Here is a 20,479-nt window from a genome sequence, read left to right on the forward strand (position 1 = left end):
TGGACATAAATGCATTTAAGGAGGTGGGTTTTGGCTAGAGAAAGGCTCAGTTCTGCCTTCCAGTAGCTGGTAGTGTAGATGATAGGAGCATCATTTTTCAGACTTAATCAATTTTACTAGAATATGTTTCAAGTATTGGATTGGCCAAAAAGTTCGTTCGGGATTTTCCATACGCTCACACGGAAAAACCCGAACGAACTTTTGGGCCAACCCAGTATGTTGTAATCTGTGTTATGCTTGATTATTTCAGCAAATATCAGAACTTACTTGCTGTTCCTGCAAGAGGGACAGAAGTTTTAAATTAATTTCCCTTTTCTCAGACACAGTGATTACTGCCAGAAATTAGAGAAGAAAGGTATATTTGGAATTTTGCATACAAGTTGAGTATTGAATCAAATAGCATTTTCAGCAAAGATTTAGATGTCTGTCTAATTTGATGGAGAGACAGTGGGGGTTTGAAATTTTTTCCAGAGCCAAGCTAACTTTTAAGTAGCCAGGCAATGAGTGGGTCCTTTAACATCCCAAGCCAGTGATGCTCAGTTTTAAGATAATTAAATTGCTAATGCTTCAAGGATGCTTTGACTCACTTTAGAGAGGCCATAGGAAGAATTTCGGTGTAGATAATTACATTCAGTCTACCCATACCTTTTCCTTCACTTTTAAGTGACGCTCTTTCCTTGAAGAGTATATCTGATGTTGAGAACTTACTGTCTTCTAATCTCATGCTATGGCTTTCCCTAGTGTATAAAAGCAACAGTGTGAGTTAAACATAGGCAGAACACTCTATGACATAAATCACAGCAAGATCCTTTTTGACCCACCTCCTAGAGAAATGGAAATAAACACAAAAATAAACAAATGGGACTTAATGAAACTTAAAACTTTGCACAGCAAAGGAAAACATAAACTAGACGAAAAGACAACCCCCAGAATGGGAGAAAATATTTGCAAATGTAGGGACTGACAAAGGACTAATCTCCAAAATTTACAAGCAGCTCATGCAGCTCAATATCAAAAAAACAAACAACCCAATCCAAAAATGGGCAGAAGACCTAAATAGACATTTCTCCAAAGAAGATATACAGATTGCCAACAAACACATGAAAGGATGCTCAACATCAGTAATCATTAGAGAAATGCAAATCAAAACTACAATGAGATATCATCTCACACCGGTCAGAATGGCCATCATCAAAAAATCTACAAACAATAAATGCTGGAGAGGGTGTGGAGAAAAGGGAACCCTCTTGCCCTGTTGGTGGGAATGTAAATTGATACAGCCACTATGGAGAACAGTATGGAGGTTCCTTAAAAAACTAAAAATAGTACTACCATATGACCCAGCAATCCCACTACTGGGCATATACCCTGAGAAAACCATAATTCAAAAAGAGTCATGTACCACAATGTTCACTGCAGCTCTATTTACAGTAGCCAGGACATGGAGGCAACCTAAGTGTCCATCAACAGATGAATGGATAAAGAAGATGTGGCACATATATACAATGGAATGTTACTCAGCCATAAAAAGAAACGAAATTGAGTTATTTATAGTGAGGTGGATGGACCTAGAGTCTGTCATACAGAGTGAAGTAAGTCAGAAAGAGAAAAACAAATACCGTATGCTAACACATATATATGGAATCTAAAAAAAAAAATGGTCATGAAGAACCTAGGAGTAGGATGGGAATAAAGACGCAGACCTACTAGAGAATGGACTTGAGGACACGGGGAGGCAGAAGGGTAAGCTGGGACGAAGTGAGAGAGTGGCGTGGACATATATACACTACCAAATGTAAAACCGATAGCTAGTGGGAAGCAGTCGCATAGCACCGGGAGATCAGCTTGGTGCTTTGTGACCACCTAGAGGGGTGGGATAGGGAGGGTGGGAGGGAGGGAGATGCAAGAGGGAAGAGTTATGGGGTATATGTATATGTATAGCTGATTCACTTCATTATAAAGCAGAAACTAACACACCATTGTAAAGCAATTATACTCCAATAAAGATGTTAAAAAAAAAATAAAGCAACAGTGTGTTATGATGAAAGATATTTGCAAATGTGTTTGTATCTAATTTAGATGACTGTTTGTCTAATGCAAAGAGTATAACTGAAAATGAGAATGAAAAGTGTACTGAAATTAGTATATGTAATAACATCATACATATTTTTGAATGTCTTCACCTTTAAAATCTTGATTTCTGGTTAGTAAAATTTCTTAATGTACACGGTTAACCCACTTCTTAGAACTGATTTATCTTTCTGTTTTATTATAGGTGGAAAAACCAATCAATTGAATCTCCAGAACACTGCAACTAAAGCGATTATTCAAGGTCTTATGCCAGACCAGAATTACACAGTTCAAATTATTGCATACAATAAAGACAGAGAAAGCAAGCCAGCCCAAGGTCAATTCAGAAGTACGTATTTACAGATCATAAAGTGCTGCCATGGGACTCTGTCCCAGCTCTGAGTTTGAGTCTGTGGTAAATATTGTATTGATAACAGGTTAAAATTCTAGATTGTTTAGATTTGAAAAGATCTTAAAAGACATTTAGTATAATCTTCTGTGAGTTCCTTCTATCTCTAATATTCTCTGTCCCTTCCTTTACCCATTTCATGGTGCTCCTACTTATCCTTTAAAAAGGTTTTAGTTCTTAAATAACTCCCTGACACTGTCCACTGAGCCTTATGCGGACATCTCATCTACCCAGCACATAATAGCTGCTCAATAATACTTTCAGGAGTCTGTGAAGGGAGGTACTCTGTCTGCCCCCATAATGATCTAGGAAGAGAATGAATGGGAGTGTCTTCATTTTTGAGCCAGTTCTCAAATAGTAAGTTGGGCAAAGACTTGACATATAGAGACATTCTAAGCAGGAGAGAAAGCTCTGAGGCAGCCCCATCCATGTCTGTGCTGTTCCATTCGAAAGCTTTTCCTTATGTTGAATTTAAAAGTTGTCCACAAAGACCCTGATTCTTTTGCCTTTCAGGAAATATTCATTCATTCACTCATTCTTTTTTTTTTTTCACTTAACAAGTGTATATTGCATGGCTACTAAGTGTGAGGCCCTATTCTAGGCCCTGGGAACATGACAAATCCCTGCCCTCATGGACCTTATATTCTAGTGACCAGAGACTACAGCAACTCCCTCTTCCTGGAGGTGACCTATCTAATTGGAGGGCAGTTTTGTGTATCAGGAATACAAACAGAAGAGGTCTGTCCTGGTTAACTTTCTGTGTTACATCATTGTTAAGGTAGACTCTTTAAAAAACCCAACTCATTATTAAGGACAATTTTAAACATAACTTAAAAAATCAGCAGATTCATAAAATAAACCCCTAAATATCCATCAGTTGCTTCAACAATTAACCATTCATGGTCACTCTTGTTTCATTTATACCCCCATACTCCCCTCTCTCATATTATTTTGAAGTAGATCCTACACATCATTTCAAATAACAATAGCTTTTTAAAGGGTTAATCCACAAATCGAGAAGGCTGTGGGTTCTAGAACTCTATATACAGCAATGTTCTATTTGGATTTTTCTATCCCTCCCTTCCTTTTTATCTTTCTCTTCTAGGTAATGTTTTATGAGACACATTTTGTGATTTTTCTTAAATTAAAAAAAAAAAACTTTGTTAACCCACTGCCTCTTGAAACTTCTGAACAAAGAAACATTTGGTGAATCCACCTGTCAGCAGGACATACAGATGTTTTAAATGTTACATTCTTTTGAGATTCACAGTGTCTGGAAGCTCTGGGAAAGGGTTTTATGTTATTTTCAATATAAATCAGCCTTCTGTCTCATTTTATTGGCACTGTGCTTCAGTTTCTGGCCTCTGACATTCCTACATGAGTAAGGGAAATAACTTTCCTTAAAGTTTGTGAGAAGCAATAAAAAGGACAAGGAGAAACAATTCATTTTACTTTAGTCTTAAGCTTTTGTGCGATTGATTATTGCAAATATTCCGTGACTAGCAGCATAAGAAACACAGGTAGCCTTAAAACTTTGCCAATAACTATTTACTCAAAACATTTAAAAAGAAATGCTTTTGTTTTGAGTTTGCTTAGCTCTGCTGAAATAATCTTAGTGAAACAGTCCAACTTGTTAGATAAATTATATAGATGCATATATATTTTTTAGCTATGTTATTTTTATTGGCAGGATAGAGGTCTTAGTTCTTCCCAAATAACAATTTATAAGAATGAAATTAAAATAACTTTGTTTGGATGGTTTCCTTTTCCATTTTGCATTTCAGTTATGTTTTTGCTCCCTGTGAGATGGAGCTAAAGCCTGGTCTCCCCTCCATGGAAACCTTTCATGCTTGGATCCAGGAAAATAATGATCTAGACAAATCCTGTGGATATAGGTTTGCAGTTAGTGTAGGGATTTGAATTTTTCAAAAGTCCATCTTCTGATACACAGGGAAACATAAGGAACAATCTTTGGATTTTGAAGACAGAAAGGCATGTCTGAACTGTTATGATTCCAAACCTGGTGTGTGTATTTGGCCAAGCAACTTAACAACTTCTAGCCTCAGTTTCCTCATGGGCAAATGGGGGGATGGTTTGTGCCTATTATTGTGTGGATTAACTCACGTCAGCACATAGTAGGGGCATGGTTGCTTTTGTTGTTACGATTAATGCCACTTTACTCTTGACAGTCTGTTTTCTAATTGATTTTGCCTCCTGCGAGAGGAGGACAGAAGCTTGGCATGGCATGTGTTACATCTTGTATGTGACCTAGAGGCCCAATTCAAAGTGACTGTTTCGTTTTTTTCTTGTTCATCTGTAGAATGGATTTTGGCCCTATTTTGGCAAACTTTATTTTTGGTCACTATTTTTCTCTTTGGAACTATATTTTGCTCATCTCTGCCTGCAAAATCTTGCTCCTTTTTTAAAGTTTGGCCCAAATGTCACCTTCCTGATGAAGTTTCCCAGTGTCTCCACCTCTGCAATTATTCTTTCCCAGATCTATTTCTACTTTTAGCACAACTTTCCTCACACTAGAGTTGCAGACTTATTTTCTTTTACAGAATGAAAGCAATTTGAGGCTGTGGCCTATGTGTGGGTGGGGTTGAAGATGTAGATTTGGAAATTATCCACGGAAGGGTGAGAATTAAAACTGTGGGATGATAAAATTGTAGGTGGGGTGTACAGGGATGCAAGGCAAATGTAGTTTATGACTGTGTTTCAGGAATGGAAGCAGAAAAATGATCCAAAGAATGAGAATGTAAAGGAGGGGTCAGAGGAATATGAGAACACCCAAGATAATGCTTTTTTAAAAACTGAGAAAGAAAAGAATTTAAAGGAAGAGGTGTTCCAAAGTGGCCAAGCCTTATAAAGAAGTCAGAAGATGTGGTCTAAAAAATGGATTTAGAAAATGAGAAGATCAGTGGAAACAGCAGGATTAAGGCATCTTGTATTTAATTATTATTTTTAATCATGGAATTTAATCTCGAAGTACCAGAAAGCCAAGGAAGGTTTCTATAAAGGAATCATAGAACTAGAGCAACCCGGCCTTGGCAGATGGCAAGTCTCAAACCCTTTTAGCAAAGGGATGGAATCCAGTAAAAAGAAGAGGAGGAGGAGGAAGAGATGCTAAAGACAGGATTCATGGAATAATACCCTAAGAAGGCAAGAAGGCAAGAAGGATGGTTCAAAGGAAATCATTGCTTACCCTACAGAGCCAGCCCTCCAATAAGTTTGCAGATTTCCATGAAGTGAATGCAATAATTAAATAAAATATTTTGCCATGGGATCACTTCCTCCTTTTCACAGGGTATATGTGCAGATACCGCTGCCATTTAGCGATGACTCAGGACAACTTCAGGTGCCAAGCAATAGCAGGGCCGCTGCTGTGGAGTGAAAAGTAAAACTATTGGAGTACACAGGAATGAATGTATTAAAGGACCGAGGGTCATTCTGGGTCCCTGAATATTTCATAATGAAAGTAAGGAAGAAATACTACTATTTATTAGTAGGGAAACATTGTTTTTAAGTTTGAAAGGAAATTATTATGGAGTTCCCTATCTTCTATTGCAGATAGACCAACTCCAAATGAGTATATTCATGGCTAAGATCTTTCTAGAACAGGGGCCAACTCACAGGCCTTCCAGAAATCTGAAGACGTGGCTTGAATCCTGTGCCAACACTTTCTGGTTTTATGAGATAAGTCTTAGCTCCTTAGCCTGTTGGTCCTTCATTCCCTCATGTCTGAAATGGGGCTAATCTTGTGATTTTATAACAATTATGAAGGGTTAAATTTATTTGATACATCTGCCCATAGTGAATACTCTGCCAAAGTAATTCTGTGATTTCCACACATTCCCATGACAAAATTGAAAAAAATAGCAGCTCCAATCTTCTGAAATGAGATTCTACCATGGAGCTAATTTCTACTTAAAACTTTCAGTACTTGCAAGGGTTTTAGTAAAAATTCATTGAATATTTTCTTTTAGGTTTTAACCTAACATGTTGCTGTACTTTTACTTTTTTTCCAGTTAAAGATTTAGAAAAAAGAAAGGAACCAAAACCCAGAGTCAAGGTTTTGGACAAAGGAAATGAGAATAAACCATCTGTACCAGAAGAAGGTCAGATTTTTTTAAATTTAATTTGCTTATTTGGGGGATTGAGTTGTCTTAAGAACACAGACAATACATCCATCCTTGGCCGTTGGTCCCATCAGAGGAGCACAGACCTAATATGAAAATCTCCCTCAGCCCCACCTCATTCCCTCCTTCCTTCCTCACACATAGTAACTGTCAACACTTCCCTCTCCCTTACTTTTCCATATTTAATACATCACTAAGTTCTAGTGAATTTATTTTCTATTGAAATACTGACAGAATCTGTTCGTTTCTTTCCATGTCTATTGCCAACACTCCACTAAGCTCCCCTTTCTTTCCTGGTGTGCAGTATTATTTAGCAAGATCTCAATTTGTTCTCTGCCCAGAAGTTAGAGTGATCTTTGCAAAACAAATCCGACTCTACGCTCCACGTACCACCACCCCCACCCCGACCCCCGCACATCTTAAAACCCCTTCAATGGCTTTCCACTGCTCTTAGGGTGGAAGCCAGATCCTTATCAAGACTTTCAAGGCCCCCCATAGTCTCGTGACCTACCTACCTTTCTTCCTTCTTCATGTCGCTGTTTAATTTTAAAACTTTACGAACACATTGCAAAAACTAAATACTTCTAAAAATGAAATTGCAGGGTTAAAGGATATGCAAATTTTATAATTTTGGTAGTCTACCAAACTGACACAATTTTTTCAATAATTTATTCTTAAAATGTACACTCTTTCCAATATTTGAAATTCTCAGTTTCAAAGTTTTCCTATTTCTTCTAATAATTTATAATTTTATATTTATATTAACTATATTATTATGATTTATTGTTAAATATATCAGGTATATAAAAAGTATAAAAATAAGTAATAAACAACTTTATCCAGTTAAGAAGATAAATATAAACAGCACAGTCGGAACTCCCTATATATCCCTGTATATTCCTTTTCCTCCCCTTCTAAGAGGCTGCCAGTATTTGAATTCAGTGTTTATCATTCCAATATGTGTCTTTATCAGTTTACTACATAAATGTATGAATCCTGAAACCATATTTTAATTATGAATTCATATCTTAAATTTTGTATACATTTAATCAAAATCTATGTATACTTTGCAACTTGCTTTTTTTCACAAATATTAGATTTTTTGAATTATCCATGTTGACTTATGTGAGGCAATTTATTCATCTTTGTTGTGTATAATTCCATTGGATAAATATAACCCAATATATTTAACTCTTCTACTTTTGATGTTCCCAGTATTTTGCTATTACAAAATTGCTGTAAGTATTCTTATTTATGTTGCCTTCTGTACATGTGGTAGAATTTCTCTAGCATATACACCTACATATTGAAGTTTTCAATTATAATGTGTGCATATCTTCAACCTTGTTCATCTTGTGTATGGTATCTTATTATTTTGTATGTTTTTATATATAATATTCTTTCCTTATTATGTTTTTCTTTTTCTAACTTCCTGAATTGAATGCTTATCTCATTAATTTTCAGTATTTCTCCTTTTCTATTATATGCATTTTTTAAGGCTACAAATATCCAAGTACTGTTTTAGCTGTATCACATAGATTTTGATATGTAGTATTATTTTTATGTAGCTCATGCTATATAATTTCTAATTTCTACTAGGCTTTCTATTTTGATCCACAAGTTATTTAGAAATATATTATTTAATTTCTAAACATACAGATATTTTTTAAAAGATATGTATTTGTTGTTGGTGTCTAACAATTGCATTGTGGTACCAATATTTTTTAAAAATTTGTTCAGACTTATTGTTTAAATGTGGTCAATTTTTTTTAACCATCGCATGTGTTCTTGAGAAAAATTTTAATCTCTGTGTCTGGGAGATTTGTCCATTTCTCTTTGTAACTCTGGCAATTTTGCTTTAATTAGAGGCTAAGTTCATGTAAAATAAGAGTTGTTATATTGTCCTAGTGAATAATTCTTTTTATTTTGTAAAAATTTTCTTTATTCTTAGTAATTCAATATTTGACTTAGACACTATTTTGTTTAATAGTCACATAACATATTGATTCTCTGCCCTTTAAGTTTCACCCTATTTGTGTTCTCAGGTTCAAGGTGAGTAAATCTTTTTTTTTTTAAATTATTTATTTGTTTTTATGATCGACTTTATTTATTTATTTATTTTTATTAATTAATTTATTTATGGCTGTGTAGGGTCTTCGTTTCTGTGTGAGGGCTTTCTCCAGTTGCGGCAAGCGGGGGCCACTCTTCATCGCGGTGCGTGGGCCTCTCACTATCGCGGCCTCTCCCGTTGCGGAGCACAGGCTCCGGACGCGCAGGCTCAGTAGTTGTGGCTCACGGGCCCAGTTGCTCCACGGCATGTGCGATCCTCCCAGACCAGGGCTCGAACCCGTGTCCCCTGCACTGGCAGGCAGACTCTCAACCACTGCGCCACCAGAGAAGCCCGAGTAAATCTTTTAAAGAGCATTTAGTTGGATTTTTAAAAAATCATCTCTTACAACCTCTGTATTTTAATTGGTGTCTGTAGTCCACTTACATTTTGGATTTGCCATTTATTTTATGCTTCCTATTATGCTACATTTTCCCCTTGTATGCCTTATTTACTTAAAATTGATCACTTTTTTTTTTTAAATACATTTTCCCCTCTACTGAACTAGCAGGTATTTAATCCTTTTGTGTTTTTTGTATGATTATAATTAAATTTTTAGTGTGCATACAAAACCAAACTCTAAAACTAATCAGTATATTTACCATTTCCCAACCAATACAAAATTTTATAGTACTTTAACTTCAATTATCTACCCTCTATATTTTACATAATTCATAACAAATACATTAATTTTAACATTTTTGCCTCATGAAGGTATAATATTTATGGTAATTATAATTTTAACAGTCATTGTTTGTCCAGAACTTCCCATGTATAAAAATTTCTTTGCTCATTATTCCATCTTGCATCTCAGATTTTCTGCATGTGTTCAGTTTCCTTTAGAGAAGATCTGTAGTGGTAAACTTAACTTTATTCACACAAAAATATCTGCAGCCCATCCTCATTTTTGAAAGACTAGCTGGGTACCAGGTTGAAATTTGTTGTCTCTAATCATTTAGAAGATATTTCACTCTCTTTTGGCTCTTGTTTAAGACAAGTCTGTTGACAGTCTAAACGTTATTCCTTTTCAGGTAATCTCTCTTTTCTCTCCAGATGCTTTTCAGGCTTTCTGTTCTTTTTCTTTGGTGTTCTGTTGTTTCACTACAATAAGTCTTGTTATAGACCTCTTTGTGCTCCCAGAATCAGGATTTATAACTTTCACTGATTCTCAACCTTTAGCTCTTCAAATATTCTTTTTCTCAGTTACCTATTTCTTTCTCTATTCTCTCTTTCTCTGTATTCAAATTATATTTATCATAGATAGTCTTTTTTGATGATCTATGTCTCTTAACTTTCACATTTTCTACCTCTTTGATTTTATCAATGACATTTTGGGTAATTTCCTTTATCTTTCTATTAGTATACTAATTACCCTTTTATCTCTTTCTTATCTGCTTTTTAGCCTGTCCTTTTTAATGAGTAAATCTTTTATTTCTAGAAATTATATTTGATTTTTTGAAAATTTTGCTAGAAATTTATCTGGTACATTGTTCCATTTTAGTGTTTTTTAAAAAATTATTCTGCTGTCTTAATCATGTTTATTTTATATTCTGAACCCAATAATTATATTATCTAAAGTATTTTAGGGTTAAATTTTTCTTTTCTTTTCTTTACTGGTTTTCATTCACGGTGCTTGTTTTCTTGTTTGACATGTCACTTTGATTTGTGAGCTCTTTTGTGGGAATTCTTCACAGCATGGTTTAGGAGTGAGCACCTCCAGAGAGGTGCCCCTTGGTTGCTACCAAATTGGAACCATTTTATGTTAATTTCTTGTTTGGGGATGCTCAAGCTTGTCAATGTTACAAATTCATAAGACACTATGTAAATATTGTTTTTCTTATTACCATTTTACCCACTTATTTTAACATCCATTGATGATTCTTGCCTGAGTCAGTTACTACTATAATGTTTCTGAAATGATAATTTTCCTAACTTCATTGTTCATTCTACATTTTTTAGGTGGCCTTCTACTGTAAGGGAGATCTTTCCCTTCTCACATATTTATTTATTTATATAATTTTTATTTCATGTGATGGATTATAATCCATTACTATCATGTATGTTGATGCTCAAATTCTTCCAGAACTGCTCAGTGGGAGCGATTTCAAGGTGTCTCCTATGCCCTTTTAATATATCCCCATCATTCTTGAAGCTTTTCCTTACTTTCTGGCACAAACCTTGCATTCCAGGCTCCTCTTGTAGTTTTTGTGCCCTGTCCTGAAATCAACCACTTCTTCAAGGAGTTGGGATTTTTTTCATGGAGAATGGTATTTAGATACCAAAGTGTGGTTACTAGATGTGTTTATGCTTCTGCGTTGTCCTTGCTTCTAGGCCCTCTTATCTGAGAATACACACACACACACACACACACACACACACACACACAGAGTCCATTATCTATTTATCTATCTATCTTTCTATCCTCCATCTTATTGTACCTTGTATCTATCATCTATCCATACCACAGGGTTTATTCTAGCATTTCTTTTTCCATATTTACAACTCTCTCTTCAAAAGAGTTGGGTAACATGGCTCCCAATATCTTAAATGCATCTACTTATATGCTCAATCATAAAAATAGTTTCAAACTTGCTAATTTATACACTTAGCAAAAAGTCTGTCAACTAGAGTTTGATATTTGCCTTTAGTGTGGGGTATATAATAAAATATCTATGTTCAAAAGGATCTTGGGTTAGTTCTTTTCTTCCCTGTTCATGGTGGTTTTGTTATTCATTTTTAATACAGTCAGGGTAATTTGTGAGGACATAAAACATTAATGTGGTTCCAAAAGTAAAAAAGTATACAAAAGGGTAATACTCAAAAGAGGTATGACTTCCCCTATTTCTTCCACCCAGCTTTACTCACCACCTTTAAATAACCAAACTCATTAATTTCTGATTTACTTTCCCTGTGGGTTTTTTTTTTTTTTAATTTCTAAATACTTTTATGGAGGATTTTACGTGTAAGTTCTCGGCTGAGTTTTGGCTTAGCATTCTTTGCCAGGCAGTGCTTAAAGAATGGCACTCAAGGTGAAACCTATCTTCCATGCATGGATTAGAGTTTGATCCCAGAATTTAGCTATAACTAGATATTCCTAAAATGTCCTCAGTTCTCCTTTCTTTTCCCTGATGCATCTTCCTCTTGCTCTTCTAAAACATAGGTTTGAGTGAAGTGAATTGAACACAGGGAAAAGAACAGTGAAAAGTGAGAGTAACGTTAATATATGTTCTGATAAATCCTCACCGACATCTGCAGAAGGACCTTTCATTCAGCAGTTCATTTGCTTTACACACTAAACACATGTTTATGGAGAGGCCTTTCCTGAGCCCACTTTCACTAGGGACTGTTTCAGCATATTTATTGCAGTGATGAAGACCTGGCTTAGGGCAAAAACTTTCAGGAATTTTGTAGATAAAAGGTGACTTCCTCTTTTAGGTGAGGGTTCGTTCCCATGAGGTATATAAAGGGGCAGAGAGGATTCTGAGGGCACTGGTGATATGAGTGAATAGTCTTAAGAAGTAAGTTGTAAACAATGGTGAGAATTCAGGTCAGAATTAGGGCTCCCAGGACAGTGAGGGGGAGGGTTAATGGGGCCCACTGGAGATTTTAAAAAGGTCTTCCCCACCCAAAACTTGATGTACTTTTTTTTTTTTAATTTTTAAATTTTATTTTATTTATTTTTTATACAGCAGGTTCTTATTAGTTATCCATTTTATACATATTGGTGTATATATGTCAATCCCAATCTTCCAGTTCATCCCACCACCACCACCACCACCACCACCACCCCCCGCCGCTTTCCCCCCTTGGTGTCCATATGTTTGTTCTCTACATCTGTGTCTCTATTTCTGCCCTGCAAACCGATTCACTTGATGTACTTCTTTCAAGATGTGATAGTTCCATGATTCACACTGAACTCTGCTCTTTGTTTTCCCTACAATCTACAGTCTTTTGGTATAAGAGTCTACATTGATAGTGGCTCAGATACAATTGGACATAGTTCAAATATTTTAGAATTTTAGTTCAGATGTAAAGAGCTAAGATCGTTAACAAAAGTTGCTGTGTAGTTAGTTCCTTGTTTGCTGTCTACTGTACGTGTTTCTTCAATAATCCAAATCCAACTCCCAAACAAAAGTGGTATTGGCCTTGGAGCATAATACTGGCACGTCTGCAGCAACTGCTATTTCTTGTGTGTTGTCCAAACAGCTTTCTCCAGTCATTTTTGGTGTTTTGCACAAGAATACAGGACTTGATTGAAAAAGATAATGAGATAGAAAGAAAAAGTAACATAGGGTTTCCTTGTTTTTTCCTCTTAATGGTTTTTAAATTAAGATCTCTGACCCTCTTTGCGTTTTTTTAAATGAATTATTTTTTTCTGCAGGGAGAAGGTAAGGGGAGGGTCCCAATGCTCTGATTTTTAGGAGGAAAAAATAAGATGAGCTTAAGTTATTCTTTCCAAGAAAACTTTCCATTCTTTCCATGGGCAAACTATGGCCCATGGGCCAATCCAGTCCTCTGTTTTCTTAAGTGGGTAAATGGGTTTTATTGGAACACAGCTATGCTTATTTCTTTATATACCATTTATAGCTGCTTTCCCACAATATCAGAGTTGAGCAGATACAACAGAGATCAGATGGCCTACAAAGACTGAAATATTTTCTGTTTTGCCCTTTTCAGAAGAAGTTTGCCAATCCTTGCTTGAGAATGTTTAAAACTTTTGAATATGTTGGAACAGAATTACTCACTGGACCGAGTAATTCACTGCTTTTCTAAGGACAGCTGTCCATTTTGGTATTTCCAATAAGAATTACATAGGATGTACTCTCATATATATGCCTTCAAAGGACCCTACTTCTCATGCTCTCACATTTGTTTTTTTTTCCCTACCTGAAACACGAATTCTCCCAATTAACATTAAATGAGTTAATACATATAGTGTCTAGAACATAGTCAGTGCTACATAGTTATTTTCTATTAATATTAGAATGTATAGTTTGCATGAATTAATATCATCAAAGACCAATCTTTTGTGTTAGTGACTTAACAGTAAATGCATAGAAGAGATTTGGTGATTACCCTCCAGTGCTGAACACTGAATCAGGCACTGGGAATTAATTGGTGATCATGGTAGGCAGGATTCTACCCTCATGAAACTTACATAGTCTAGCAGGGACTCAACGTGTTTACCCAGTGCCTTCTCCTGGGGAAGAGTCAGGTTTGAATTATATGTAGTTATGGTTGAGCATAGCCAGGGCACATGATTATTCTCCAGGTGTATTTTCACTTACTGGAATTGCTTACTTCCTATAATACTTTTATAGTTCTTGGCTTGCAATTAAGAGATCAATTTGAAAGTTTACTGCTTTTTCCACTAGTTATTCTGGGCCTTAAATCTGCTGAACCCAGCACTGTGAGCTTAGTTTGACCAGGGTGGGACTGGAGAAAATTTTAATTCTGGTGATGCAGGAGTCAGAATATTGGCTAAAGCACAGTTGAGTGGGTGGGTTTTGTAGGTTAATTCTGGCTAGATCTTGACTTTTAGACACAAGGGGGAAGGGATTGAGTCCAGTCATAAACTGGACTTTGGGGTTAGGTTGTGGGTGGAATTCATGCATTAAAGGATCTAGAAGGATGCCTGGCCCATAGAGTATGCTCTGTTAAGTGTTCCTGTTCCTCCTCTTTTTTTTTCTTCATCATCTTCTCCTTCTATTTCATTCTCCTCTTCTTCCTCATTATTCTCATAATAATAATTATTATCATTACCTAGACGGTTGAAATAGTGTACCAGCAACACTAGGGTGAACTAGAAAATCTCTGCTCATAAGCATAAGGAGAATTTTTGGAAGCCCCTCTGTCTGTGCCTGTGTCCTGAGTGGAAAAATGTCTCCTTGAGAATTTATAACCATGGGCCTGTACCACATACAGATTAGGCATTCACATTTATACTCTTCACATGTTCTGGGGTCCTAATATTCAAGAAATTAATTTTAAACTTGCTCAAAGCTGGTATAAATAGGGTCCCTGGCAGAAGAAAACACAAAATCACATTTGAGGCACACATGCTCAGCCCTAATTCTAAAGATTACTGCAGATAAAGCAATGCCAGAAAGAGTTTATAATCCAAAATTTTGAAACACAGAAGTAAAACCATGAGTATGCGTCATGAGACACAAATATGGTGGTCTCAGAATCCCATGATTTCCAATTATGAAATGATTACATAAATACTATAAAATAAACAACAATATTATTGAAGTCATAGAAATAGTCAAAACAAGAGGAGGATGAGAGACCATGAAAACAAGAGTAGGTAAGATTTGAAAAGGGACTGAATAGAACATAAAGTGTTCTGAAGAGTGCAAATGAAAAATTAGCCACACCCAGAATCGTGTTGGTGAAACTGTAAAACATCAAAGTAAAAGATAAGATTTAACAGACAAACCAGGAAGAAAGAGGAATAAAAAGACTTGTTGAAGCCATTTCTAAGTGATGGAGATCTAGCTATGGGTAGTTGTCTGTTCTTCAGTTCTTTGGCATATTAAGTAAAACCACTGTTTTAAATAAGTAATGTTAATTCAAGTTATTAATTTATTTAAAAAGGTTGAGAAACCCTGATCCAACAGAAGTGGTGATGTAATTTTGGCCCTGTTTCTCCTCACTTCTGCTGTCCAATCGTTCCATAACACTTCTTAGAAGCACAGAGCAACTGCAGAGGTGGTCTGTCAAGCCCATGGCATTAGCCATATGGTAGGTCTGAGTCTGAGTAGCCATGCTCAGAGGAGAAATCAGAAGATCATATGACTGGCTTTTCAGTCCAAGGTTTAAGAGGATAAACAGTAACATTTTCGTTAGAATATTCTTTTCTCTTCCCCTATTGAACTTTCCTTTTTCTCCCTTAATTTTCTTGTTACTTCTTGAGGTCAGTGTGGCTCAGTATATAGCACACAGGTTTTGTGGTCATACATCCCTTGGAATGAAATCTTCCCTTGCTTCCTACCTACCTAGGCAACCTTAGGCGTAGAAACCTCTCTAAGCTCCAGTTTCTTCATTGGCAAAATGAGCATAATAGCCATAACGAGTATGCAGGCTTGGGAAGATTAAATGCTATCAGGTTTGTGACATACCTGGAACATAGCCGGTATGGGATGAATGTCAGTTTGCACCCCTTTTTCTATTTCCTTTTTTCTAGTGTCTTCTTTTCAAAGAGAAAATATTAGCCTACCAAATGCAGCAGAGTGTCTTACATTGTCAATAACTGTTGAATATGTGGATTTGGCTTGTTTTAGACTCAAGGAGAGAGGTTCACATTCCCTTAGAGAAGATTAAGAAAGACTGTTTTCATGAAAAGAATGTTATTATTATAAAAAAGCAGAAAGCAGATTTCTGTTTTTGCTGTGATGTAAAGCATTAAAATTCATGTTTTCAGGAACTCAGAAAAGCATGAAACAGAATCAGTCATTCAGAAAATAATCATTGAACACCTGGAAAGTACATGATACTGTGCGTAAAATTATAAGGTTTCCCTGAGGGCAAGGGGCTGAGATTCTCCTAGCAATAGACCGCCTGTTTTCTCGGACTTTCTGCTACCCCTGACCACTCTTGATAAGATATTTTTAAAGGAATTTTGACACCTCTTCTGTTGGCCTCCAAAAATTTTATCATTCTTAACCCATGAATTTTCCAGTGGTAAAAAAAATATAGCTCTTCCTTAAGTAAGTTTTCAAATGTCCTCATTTTAGTTTTTTTTAAATTTTTTTTCAGAGATATCTGAAGTTATCATTTTATTTTATTTATATATTTTTTAAGTTTTATAAGCCTATATGGGTTTTTTTTAACATCTTTATTGGAGTATAATTGCTTTAAAATGGTGTGTTAGTTTCTGCTGTATAACAAAGTGAGTCAGCTGTACATATACACATATCCCCATATTTCCTCCCTCTTGCGTCTCCCTCCCACGCTCCCTATCCCGCCCCTCTAGTTGCACACAAAGCACTGAGCTGATCTCCCTGTGCTATGCAGCTGCTTCCCAATAGCTATCTGTTTTACATTTGGTAGTGTATATATGTCCATGCCACTCTCTCACTTCGTCCCAGCTTACCCTTCTGCCTCCCTGTGTCCTCAAGTCCATTCTCTATGTCTGCATCTTTATTCCTGTCCTGCCCCTAGCTTCTTCAGAAACAGTTTGTTTTTTTTTTTTTTTAGATTCCATATATATGTGTTAGCATACGGTATTTGTTTTTCTCTTTCTGACTTACTTCACTCTGTATGACAGGCTCTATACCATCCATCTCACTACAAATAACTCAATTTCGTTTCTTTTTATGGCTGCGTAATATTCCATTGTATATATGTACCACAACTTCTTTATCCATTCGTCTTGTCGATGGGCATTTAGGTTGCTTCCATGACCTGGCTATTGTAAATAGTGCTGCAATGAACATTGGGGTGCATGTGTCTTTTTGAATTATGGTTTTCTCAGGGTATATGCCCAGTAGTGGGATTGCTGGGTCATATGATAGTTCTAATGTTAGTTTTTTAAGGAACCTCCATACTGTGCTCCATAGTGGCTGTATCAATTTACATTCCCACCAACAGTGCAAGAGGGTTCCCTTTTCTCCACTACCCTCTCCAGCATTTATTGTTTGTAGATTTTTTGATGATGCCCATTCTAACTGGTCTGAGGTGATACCTCATTGTAGTTTTGATTTGGATTTCTCTAATGATTAGGGAGGTTGAGCAGCTTTTCATGTGTTTGTTGGCAATCTGTATACCTTCTTTGGAGAAATGTCTATTTAGGTCTTCTGCCCACTTTTGGATTGGGTTGTTTGTTCTTTTGATATTGAGCTGCATGAGCTGCTTGTATATTTTGGAGATTAATCCTTTGTCACTTGTTTCGTTTGCAAATAGTTTCTCCGATTTGAAGGTTGTCTTTTCGTCTTGTTTATGGTTTCCTTTGCTGTGCAAAAGCTTTTAAGTTTCATCAGGTCCCATTTGTATATTTTTGTTTTTGTTTCCATTACTCTAGGAGGTGAGTCAAAAAGGATCTTGCTGTGATTTATGTCATAGAGTGTTCTGCCTATGTTTTCCTCGAAGAGTTTTATAGTATCTGGCCTTACATTTAGGTCTTTAATCCATTTAGAGTTTATTTTTGTGTATGGTGTTAGGAAGTGTTCTAATTTCACTGTTTAGAAATTAATTTAGCTGTCCAGTTTTCCCAGCACCACTTATTGAAGAGGCTGCCTTTTCTCCATTGTGTATTCTTGCCTCCTTTATCAAAGATAAGGTGACCACATGCATGTGGGTTTATCTCTGGCCTTTCTATCCTGTTGCATTGATCTATATTTCTGTTTTCTTGTGACAGTACCATACTGTCTTGATTACTGTAGCTTTGTAGTTAGTCTGAAGTCAGGGAGCCTGATTCCTCCAGCTCCGTTTTTCTTCCTCAAGATTACTTTGGATATTCGGGGTCTTTTGTGTTTCCATACAAATTGTGAGATTTTTTGTTCTAGTTCTGTGAAAAATGCCATTGGTAGTTTGATAAGGATTGCATGGAATCTGTAGGTTGCTTTGGGTAGTATAGTCATTTTCACAATGTTGATTCTTCCAATCCAAGAACATGGTATATCTCTCAACGTGTTTGTATTATCTTTAATTTCTTTAATCAGTGTCTTATAGTTTTCTGAATACAGGTCTTTTGTCTCTTTAGGTAGGTTTATTCCTAGGTATTTTATTCTTTTTGTTGCAGTTGTAAATGTGAGTGTTTCCTTAATTTCTCTTTCAGATTTTTCATCATTAGTGTATAGGAATGCAAGAGATTTCTGTGCATTAATTTTGTATCCTGCTACTCTACCAAATTCATTGATTAGCTCTAGTAGTTTTCTGGTAGCATCTTTAGGATTCTCTATGTAGAGTATCATGTCATCTGCAAACAGTGACAGTTTTACTCCTTCTTTTCAGTTTTGAATTCCTTTTATTTCTTTATCTTCTCTGATTGCTGTGGCTAAAACTTCCAAAACTATGTTGAATAATAGTGGTGAGAATGGGCAACCTTCTCTTGTTCCTGATCTTAGTGGAAATGGTTTCAGTTTTTCACCATTGAGAATGATGTTGTTTGTCATATATGGCCTTTATTATGTTGATGTAAGTTCCCTCTATGCCCACTTTCTGGAGGGTTTTTACAATAAATGGGTGTTGAATTTTGTCAAAAGCTTTCTCTGCATCTATTGAGATGATCATATGGTTTTTCTCCTTCAATTTGTTAATATAGTTTATCACATTGATTGATTTGTGTATATTGAAGAAACCTTTCATTCCTGGGATAAACCCCACCTGATGATGGTGTATGTGCTGTTGGATTCTGTTTGCTAGTGTTTTTTTGAGGATTTTTGCAGCTATGTTCATCAGTGATATTGGCCTGTAGTTTTCTTTTTTGTGACATCTTTGTCTGATTTTAGTATCAAGGTGATGGTGGCCTCATAGAATGAGTTTGGGAGTGTTCCTCCCTCTGCTATATTTTGGAAGAGCTTGGGAAGGATAGGTGTTAGCTCTTCTCTAAATGTTTGATAGAATTGGCCTGTGAAGCCATCTGGTCCTGGACTTTTGTTTGTTGTAAGATTTTTAATCACAGTTTCAATTTCAGTGCTTATGATTGGTCTGTTCATATTTGCTATTTCTTCCTGGTTCAGTCTTGGAAGGTTGTGCTTTTCTAAGAATTTGTCCATTTTTTCCAGGTTGTTCATTTTATTGGCATATAGTTGCTTGTAGTAATCTCTCATGATTCTTTGTATTTCTGCAGTGTTAGTTGTTACTTCTCCTTTTTCATTTCTAATTCTGTTGATTTGAGTCTTCTTTTTTTTCTTGATGAGTCTGGCTAACGGTTTATCAATTTTGTTTATCTTCTCAAAGAACCAGCTTTTAGTTTTATTGATCTTTGCTATCATTTCCTTCATTTCTTTTTCATTTATTTCTGATCTGATATTTATGATTTCTTTCCTTCTGCTAACTTTGGGAGTTTTTTGTTTTTCTTTCTGTAATTGCTTTAGGTGTAAGGTTAGGTTGTTTATTTTAGATGTTTCTTGTTACTTGAGGTAGGATTGTATTGCTATAAACTTCCCTCTTACAACTGCTTTTGCTGCATCCCATAGATTTTGGGTCGTTGTGTTTTCATTGTCATTTTGTTTCTAGGTATTTTTTGATTTCTTCTTTGATTTCTTCAGTGATCTCTTGGTTATTTAGTAGTGTATTGTTTAACATCCATGTGTTTGTATTTTTTACAGATTTTTTCCTGTAATTGATATCTAGTCTCATAGCATTGTGTTTGGAAAAGATACTTGATATGATTTCAATTTTCTTAAATTTACCAAGGCTTGATTTGTGACCCAAGATATGATCTATCCTGGGGAATGTTCCATGAGCACTTGAGAAGAAAGTGTATTCTGTTGGTTTTGGATGGAATGTCCTATAAGTATCAGTTAAGTCCATCTTGTTTAATGTATCATTTAAAGCTTGTGTTTCCTTATTTATATTCATTTTGGATGATCGGTCCATTGGTGACAGTGGGGTGTTAAAGTCCCCTAGTATTATTGTGTTGCTGTCAATTTCCCCTTTTATGGCTGTTCGCGTTTGCCTTATGTATTGAGGTGCTCCTATGTTCGGTGCATAAATATTTACAATTTTTATATCTTCTTCTTTGATTGATCCCTTGATCATTATGTAGTGTCCTTCTTTGTCTCTTGTAATAGTCTTTATTTTAAA

General features: G+C 35.9%; 1 protein-coding gene across 5 annotated transcripts in view; it reads left to right on the top strand.

Annotated features, from left to right (window-relative positions):
* The window catches only part of COL14A1 (collagen type XIV alpha 1 chain), a 242,711-nt gene that overhangs the window by 30,065 nt on the left and 192,167 nt on the right, over positions 1 to 20,479 (top strand). For all 5 annotated transcript variants that reach the window (XM_068525322.1, XM_068525320.1, XM_068525323.1 and 2 more), the window contains exons 4-5: positions 2,276 to 2,419; positions 6,508 to 6,597. In XM_068525322.1, the coding sequence (XP_068381423.1) occupies positions 2,276 to 2,419; positions 6,508 to 6,597 (234 nt within the window). The remainder of the gene's footprint in view (positions 1 to 2,275; positions 2,420 to 6,507; positions 6,598 to 20,479) is intronic.

This window comes from Eschrichtius robustus, chromosome 17, assembly GCF_028021215.1.
Source record: "Eschrichtius robustus isolate mEscRob2 chromosome 17, mEscRob2.pri, whole genome shotgun sequence".
In the NCBI taxonomy this organism is placed as follows: domain Eukaryota; kingdom Metazoa; phylum Chordata; class Mammalia; order Artiodactyla; family Eschrichtiidae; genus Eschrichtius; species Eschrichtius robustus.